This window comes from Merops nubicus, unplaced genomic scaffold, assembly GCF_000691845.1.
Source record: "Merops nubicus isolate BGI_N331 unplaced genomic scaffold, ASM69184v1 scaffold2450, whole genome shotgun sequence".
Lineage (NCBI taxonomy): Eukaryota > Metazoa > Chordata > Aves > Coraciiformes > Meropidae > Merops > Merops nubicus.
In genome coordinates this window covers 33,184-41,867 of record NW_008582015.1, presented here as the reverse complement: position 1 = coordinate 41,867, position 8,684 = coordinate 33,184, and the positions used below count along the sequence as shown (strand labels likewise).

Below are 8,684 nucleotides of genomic sequence, written 5' to 3'. Positions count from 1 at the left end.
CTTTCCCTTTCCACCATTCCTAGCAAACACAAATTGACAAGCGGGTAGTGACAAGCTTACAGCTGTTGGTTTATATAGTTCTAAAGACATCACTATGTTTTTTCAGATTTTAGGCTGGATTCAAGCTACCTCCAGTAAATATTCAGAGAACACAGAGGTTGTTAGGAGAGGGGCAAAATGTAGGAACGGTACCTGTACTCTTTGACATAGGGAAGGGAGGGCACTTTGAGGGTACCTTCCTTTGAGGGTACATATTGCCAGGATTCAAGCATCACAGTTGGCCTGATTTCAGTATGAGCCAGCTCAGATTCCCCAAGATGTTGTCCAGGCATAGTCTGAGCCCCAAGACTTGCAGGGTACCATTTCCAGCTGACAATTTCTGACAAAACAGAACAGCCTTTACATTCACAGCATTGTACCGTGGCATGAGAAAGGTCTTAGTACCCCTCTCTCCACCCACAGCATGTCCAGTCCTCCCTTTTATTTGCCAGTACTCAAGTCATTCTGAATAAAAGCTTTGCTCCTAAGACTGTTGTTATGCACTGTTCTAATGTCTGGTTTGGCAACCACTGATATGCTTCACTGACAGATGATCTCGCTGACCTCTCCTATTTACTCAGCCTACTGAAGTCAGGGTCAGATTTTTGAGTGCATTTGAGCATTGAATTTCTGCTGAAATCAATAGCATTTAGACATCAGAATGTATTTACAAATCTTCAGTTATTCATCTCCCTCTGTAGAGGTTTATTTTCATGTCAATCCTTCAACTAACATTTCTTAAACTAGGGGGATCATATTTTTAAAAAGAAACATTTAGTAGCAAAGATTGGATTTCAATTCTTGCAGTCATTGAAGACAAGAAGAGTTTTGTCAATAATATTGATAGCTGAAGGTCTTTAGGACTTTATTTTCAGAAGGACCTGTAGATCCCATTTTCAAAAGGTAATTAGGCACTTAGGAATACCTAAGTCACTGGCTTTCAAGAGTGTGAATTACTTTGGCCAAGGAGATTCAGCTACCTTTGATGAAATGACCCTTAGTGACTGCCAGGAAGGCAGTATTCACAAAACTAAAATCAAAGTAAAACCCTCTTAGGACGATGTATTTTAAGAGATTGTCTGCTTTTTAACTTCAGGATAATTGGATATGCATTTCAAATATATAATATTTTAATCATTGCTCCTATAGGTTTAAAAAAACATAAGTTTTTGACAGGTATAAAATTATTAATATTTTCCTTATTTATTTCTCCTTGGATATAGCTTTTATCATTATTTTCATGCTAAAAATCCCAGCCCAGCCTTAAAACTTTTCAACAGACAATGCAGAATATTTACTAATTTATTTAATTTCTAACTACCCATTTCTTTGTTCATCTTTTGTTTCCTTTCAGTGTTAGTTGTCTTGTTTACAGCTCTCAAGAGACAGAGGAAGAAAGAGCCCTTGATCATCTCAAAGGATGATGTTCGGGACAACATTGTGACCTACAATGATGAAGGAGGTGGGGAAGAGGACACTCAGGCTTTTGACATTGGCACACTGAGAAATCCAGAAGCAAGGGAGGAAAGTAAGCTGAGAAGAGATGTTATCCCAGAAACTATATTTCAGATAAGACAGACTGTACCTCTTTGGGAAAACATCGATGTCCAAGATTTTATTCATAGACGGTTAAAGGAAAATGATTTAGACCCAACTGCTCCTCCCTATGATTCACTAGCAACGTACGCCTATGAAGGAAATGATTCCATAGCAAATTCACTCAGCTCCCTCGAGTCGCTGACCACAGAGGGCAACCAAGACTACGATTACCTCAGTGACTGGGGACCTCGGTTTAAAAAACTAGCAGACATGTACGGTGGGCAGGACAGTGATCGAGACTGAGAAAGTAACCTGTGACCTAGTCAGTGTTAGTGGAATTCATGTCTATGTTACTAGATAAAGTGGCCTACTCTCTCTTACTTGGGAATAAAAAAATTTACAAAAAATAGGTGTTGTCTTAGTAGGGTTTGCTTAATCATAAGTCGACGTTAATGAGTATGAATGATTTAGATTTTTAAAAATCTACAAGTCACCTTCTCTGCCTAGAAACCTCCAATGAAAGGTTTTTATTGACAATGAAAAAACCACAAAAGGCTTTTTGTGCCTTTAATAATGAGTTCAAAACAATTTTTTTAACTGCTTTGCATTACCTTTCCTACTAGCTGGGACAGTATGCACCTGCATTGTAACAGAATATAAAAAAATATAAAAAAAAAGATTAATATTACTGCCATATTTATTGAGTTAAAGAATGTCTGTGTGTTGATTCATCATGATATTTTTATATATGTATATTTATATTTTTGTATTTTTATTAAATAAATCGGTATTTATAAAAACACTACTTACTTATGTAATTTGTTAATCATAAGGAACTATCCAGTCTTTCTGAACAAAGGAAACTCTGTCTTGTGCAATACTTAATTTTTGAATGCATCTTATATTGCATTATCTTGTACTATGCAAGAACAATATTAAGAGAGCACTCTGTAGTGGGAATGCAGTGTAGAAAGAAGAAAAAAAAAATATTTTGAAAAAGTGATTTCAAATAAATGCAGTCGGACTAGCAATGTGTGTTACTATATATCACATAATAATATAATATCATTGTGAAACTTGCCCCCATGTATCTTCTTATATGAACAGGATACATGAACAGTGAGAGGATTAAACAAGATATATGCTTGAGGATTTAGGAACCATTATTGTGGTAGATATGAAAACAGTTTTATAATATACATTTAAAAAATTGCATAATTAAGCAAATATAAGTAATAAAAGGAAGGAGCTTGTATTCTAATCTTCTTTTGGTATTTTGAGGCAATTAGGCAAAACAGATTACTAATAACAGTTACTAATAGTTTCCTTTTAAATCAAGGGAGCCAAGCAATAAAAACAAACTGCAACAAATGTTTTATTAAAGATGTTAATGTTCTCTTCCTTCAAAGAGGTGCATACATTTGAAGTGTTAATGAAAACCATAAAATATATACTTGTGTTTAAATTCTATTTGCTGAATCAGCTTTTATTCAATGCACCTTTTTTTCACAACAGGATATGAGAATTTTACATGGATCACATGTGATCTGAGAGTTGCAAGTTTTATCCACGTTTGTTTTAAAACAAACAAATGAACAAACAAACAAAAAACAAAACCAAAAATACTCAAATGGATGAAAAAGAACCCAAGAATTTAACAATATAGGATGTACACTATCCATAGCATTTCCATTTTTAATACCGACTTTAGGGAAAACCAAATGCATATAGATAACCGAAATAATAATGTTTTATGGTTTTCTCTAGATTACTTATTTACTCTTCAAATCTTTTCAGAAAGAAACTGAAGATATACATTGGCAATATAATGTGGATTACTGAGGCACTCACCTATGATCAAAAACATAATAAAGAGGTTACACACAACATCACTTCACCCAGTTATAGGAACACACTCTTGCATAATATTTTCCTCACTACTGTGTTGATTTTCAGATCACTTCTCAAAAATATCTCTTAACTATCATTTATGTTATCCCTCTACCATATTCTTCTGTTGGTCTCAAGGATGTATCTCGAGTTTTCTGGCACTGAAATATGTTTTGGAAGGGAATATGAGTGTGTCAGGAGATTGGGGTTCCATTCAAATACCTGAACAGCTCACTGTGAGCTGCATGTCAAGTTTCTAACACTATGTCACATGCAAAAAATATTTAGGGGCACAAAACAGTCAAAATAACCTGCAGCCATACAACAGCTATGTACATGGATGAGATGTAGTAACAAGACTCCAGCGTATAGCTTGATGGCATAACAATATAGAGTTCTTTTTTTTTGTGTATTTTCAACATGAAAGCAAAAGACTTATGTATTTTCTTAACTGTGCTGCTGGCAAAACAAAAGTGTACAAGAATGCCTTAGTCTTGCAATGCAATTTTCATAATTTTAAGGCACTGCCTTAAGAAGGGTTGGGAAAGAAGAAATGGACGCTAAAACAGAGCGACAAAACAGAGAGAAATGACTGGGAGAAACAAACAAACAAACAGGAAAAACTTCATTGACTTATGGAAATTGTACACCCAAACTTCATCTTCAGTGGCAAACACAGTTGATTTGCCTAAGAGAAGAGCATTTAGCAATCTTGTACGTTGTCATCAGAAATACAAATAACATTTAGTGATGAAAAATGGCAGAAGAGAGGAAAATGAAAAGACATCACTTCCCAGGTAAGGACAGATACAAACAAGGCATACTTCAGTAGAGTTAAATACATTTTTAAAATGTTAAGAGTTAGTATAGGACACATCAAAAGGTACTAACTGAATTCAAAAGATGCCACTGGTGAAGGCAGGTTGAAGGAAACAGGGTGTGAGGAATTCTTCTTCCTTGAAAACATAAAAGATTAATTTAAAAGCTATGTTTCCACATTGCACAAATAATCTTATTTTTGTATTGTTAATATATCTTTCAGCTGCATTGCCTCTGGGTTTGCCTGCCCAGAATGCTAGAGGGTTATGCCTGCAAGGCCCATGCTGTAGCACCTTCCAGTGCTGAGGACATTCTGAGATGAACAGGGGCAGCTTCTGGCCTGTGATTTGCTGAGGGTGCTGGGTGGGCAGACACTCCAGATGCTCTAGTGGGTAATTTGGCTAATTAAATCCCAGGTTTTCTATGTCTCTGAACAGGTAGAAGGCCAGATATAGGAGGCAACAGGAACTTCCACTGCATTGGCAGATGCAGAAATCCACTTTGTCAGATTACAAAAGTGGCAGGAAAAATTCAGATCACCTTTTGATTAACTTCTATTTTCCAGTAATAGGTTCAGACTGACTGAGTTATGTACATCAATTCTTTGATCATTTAAACAATATTTTTTTTTTTTGTGAAATAAATATTAACGCAGTTAATCATTCAATGAATAACGAGGAATCTTGAGGGAGAAGGGAAGGAAATTGGATAATAAACATCTATGTGGACAACTCATTTTTAGGTTCCATTACTGAAAAGTCATCTCCCTTTAACCATCAGTGAAAAAATGTCTATATGATTTCTCTAAGTGTTAAAGGGAGCATCACACCTAGATCTCACTATAACATTGTATTTGGATTCTCAAAGATACAGGGAAGGAAGAGAAGGTCCTGAGGTGCCTCTTAGAGATGATGGCTATTGCCATTTTTACAGGCCCACGTATAGAGGAACTGCGTGAGGTACAACATGGATACCACTGCCCTAGCTGGTTGAAGCAGCTGACTGATATAGAATATGTCTTTGAGTAGTCCAATAAAAAATGGTACTGATGAATTTATTAGCTTCCTTCAGCATTTTAAGATTAGTGACATTGATGGGTACAAATGACAAAAGGTTCAACAAAAAATACAAAGTTCCAGTTGAACAGACAGAAGTGCTGACTGACATAGTGAGATACGCAATAATGGTTAAGCAGCAGGAAACAGAGAAGTAGGAACACTTCCCAGTGATACTTCTGCAGATGTTCCTCCCTGTGTGAGAGTACTGAGGCACAGAAGTGCTGGGCATTTCATGTTTTTGCACATCTTCACCCTCTGTGAAATCAACTGTTCTTAGCAAAGTTCCAAATCCATGGGATTGCCTCAAACCTCAGACATGTCTCACTGGGAAGTTCAAGGCCTTGGGACCTTAGAAGACACTGAAGAGGAAGGAGAAAAGTAATTTTTTATGATGCCACTCACACCAAGGATCTACTTTTTTGCCACTCAGATCTGTTGTGGTTCACTCCAAAGGAGAAAAATGTAGCTGGAAACATTTAGAGACTAATTCATGATCTGTTGCAGAAAAACTATATGTGACTGCTAAGGGCCAAAATAAACTTAATCACTCCTGAGGAAACACTGTGGGATTTAGTCATCATTCTGAAGAGTCTTAAATGAATTTTGAAGGGGCTGCCCTGAGATTAAAAGCGAACAAGCTGAGAAAAAAAATGAGTGAAAATTAGTAAAAATGGATACAGAAGAATTCCAAGTGTATGTTCCAAGGAGAAACACATCTCTCAAAGAAGACTGCATCTTTCAGTAAAAGACTGAAACAGACTTCTCATTATGCCAGGCTAATCAGCTTAACTGCAACCATCACCATGCTGTCCTAGGTTTGGCTAGGATAGGGTTCATCTTCAGCAGAAGCTGAGAGGGAGCCACAGCCAGGGTAGACAACCAAACCAGTCATTGGTTATTCGATATCATTCTGACATAATGCTGGCTATATAAGAGTAGGGGATAGGTAGAGAGAGGCACGGTGTCTGGCAGGGGCTGTGGCTGTATTCCTGGTGCAGCCTTAGGCAGTTGGGTTCTTGCAATATCACTTGCCTTATATATTGTTCCATTACTATTAATATTATTACTGTTGATTCTTCTCTTACATTTTTATATTTCATTTTCCTTATCTCAACCCTTGAGACTTTTCATTTTTCTCCCTATTCTCCTTCCCATACCACTAGGGGGATGAGAGCAGAGTGAGCAGCCACAAGGTGCTCAGCTCCCAGCTTGGTCTAAACCACGACAGTCCTTTTTGGTACCCAACATGGGGCATGAAGGTTTGAGATAATGAAAAAAATTCACCAAAGTGTTTTAAAACAATTTTGTTACATGTAGTTTTAATATTAGTTGAATGATACATGATCACAGTGTTGGTCCATTTGTTCACATGGTGGCTATGTAAATCTGTATGTACTCTATGTGTTCCTTGTGATGGCATTTATCATCTGTGGTCGTGACTATCATGTTGTTGTAATGAGTATTGTTGACTTATGATTACACCACTGGTCATGAGGTTAAACTGGTATTTTTATGTAGCATTGCTGTTTATTAATAATGTCACCCAATCTGTAGGCAAGACAGGAGGAAAATTTCTCAGCTCTTCAGAATTTTGGCTATCCTTGGGATGTACAAGGATAACACCATGTTCTTGGTGTTATGTCTTCTGAACGTATGCCAAGTCTTTTTTAGGGTTACACAAATATTTTCCAAGAATATCATGCAGAGATCTGCCCTGAATCTGGATAGTAACAATATGCAGGTTGTGAAGGAAAGTATAAGCAAGTACTTAGCCCAGTAGACACTTCCAATGTTTTGGAATTTCACCCCTGAAGAAGCGCATCGTCACCCACAGATCCAGATTAAGTCCAATACATGCTACCCATGTGGCAGAAGTTTCTACAAAGTGCATCACCATCATATGTCAGCTCATTGGCAATAGTCCTGGAAGGATGACTAGACACAATCAATAGATGAATTGGCTGGACAAATCCAGCAATACGAAGGAAGTATCTTTTCCTCCCTACAGGCATGCATTTCAGCTGTGGAGGAACTGTCCCAGGAGGTTCAGCAACTCCAAGAGGACATCTCTGACTCTCTACTTGTACAGGCCCGTATGTCAGCTACTAGGAGCAGACACTCCTCTATGCAAGAGAGAGAATGTGGAAAATACATACCACGTGGTACCCTGTGGTTTTACCTCTGTGACCATGAAGAGGACATGAGGAAGTGGGGTGAAAAACCCACTTCGCTCCTAGGTGCATCAGTACATGAGTTGCAGGGGAAAGCAATTGTGAAAGGGCAGTCTTCCAAGAGAAATGCTGCTTCAGTTCCCAGCTGAAAATTCACGACAAAATAGAAGGCCTGATCTTAATTCTGATCTTCTTGAAGGGACCTCAAAGTAATTTTCCAAGAAATGAGTGACTCTGATCAGGATTAGAGGGGTCCTGCCTCCTGATGGGTAGACAAGAGAGATAATCATGTTTACTGGACAGTGTGGATCCAGTGGCCTGGAGCATCAGACCCATAGGAGTATAATACTTTAGCAGACACTGGCACACAGTGCATCTTAATGCCACCCAGCCATAGTGGGGCTGTGTTGCAGTGCGCCTCCTGGAAACAGAAGTTTCTATTGCCTCTTTGTCCCCAAACATGGGCACACATCCAGAATTTTCCATCTTTCCCAGGTTGTGGTTGGCTTAGCCACCACAAGACCAATCCCCTAACACCCATTGGACCCCTGACCTGTACGTAACCCATCTCTGTATCCTTACAGGAAAATGCCTTTTGTAAACCCACCTACCTACGTGTTAAAAACCCCTGGCCCCAAGGCCACATGCTCTTTTGCTTCTCCCCCTGGGGTGGGTGCTGTTTCAGTGCCTGCCTCAGGTGTTTTTTGTTTGTTATTTTCATGTTATTAAAACCTTTTATTTTGGAAGAAAGCGATCATTGCACATCTCTCCTTTACTTGCCACTGTCCTCCTCTTCACTGAAGACCACCCTGGATGTACTACTGGGGTCCCGCTGGGGGTGTTTTCTTCCCAGGCAAAACCAGCGGGTATAAAACCCTCATATTTTTGAAAAGTAATAGGGCTGAACTGTTCTGTATCACTGGGGTGACAGGGGGATCCCCGCAACTCACTGTGCTGGGAGCTGAAGTGAACCTGACTGGGAAGGAGTGGCATCAACACCCCATCGTGACTGGCCCAGCGGCCCCGTGCACCCTTGGCATAGACTACCTCAGGACAGGACGTTTCAAAGACCCAAAAGGGTATTGGTGGGCCTTTGGTATAGCTGCCTTGGAGGAACTTGAGCAGTTGCCCCCCTTGCCCGAGCTCTCAAAGGACCCTTCTGTGGTGG

General features: G+C 38.9%; 1 protein-coding gene across 1 annotated transcript in view; it reads left to right on the top strand.

Annotated features, from left to right (window-relative positions):
* CDH9 (cadherin 9, type 2 (T1-cadherin)) overlaps positions 1 to 2,291 on the top strand; it is a gene marked incomplete at its 5' end in the record, with an annotated part of 45,390 nt that extends 43,099 nt beyond the window's left edge. Inside the window, one exon of the mRNA XM_008936265.1 lies at positions 1,394 to 2,291. Coding sequence (XP_008934513.1) covers positions 1,394 to 1,881 — 488 coding nt within the window. The remainder of the gene's footprint in view (positions 1 to 1,393) is intronic.
* Between the last annotated feature and the right edge of the window lie 6,393 nt (positions 2,292 to 8,684).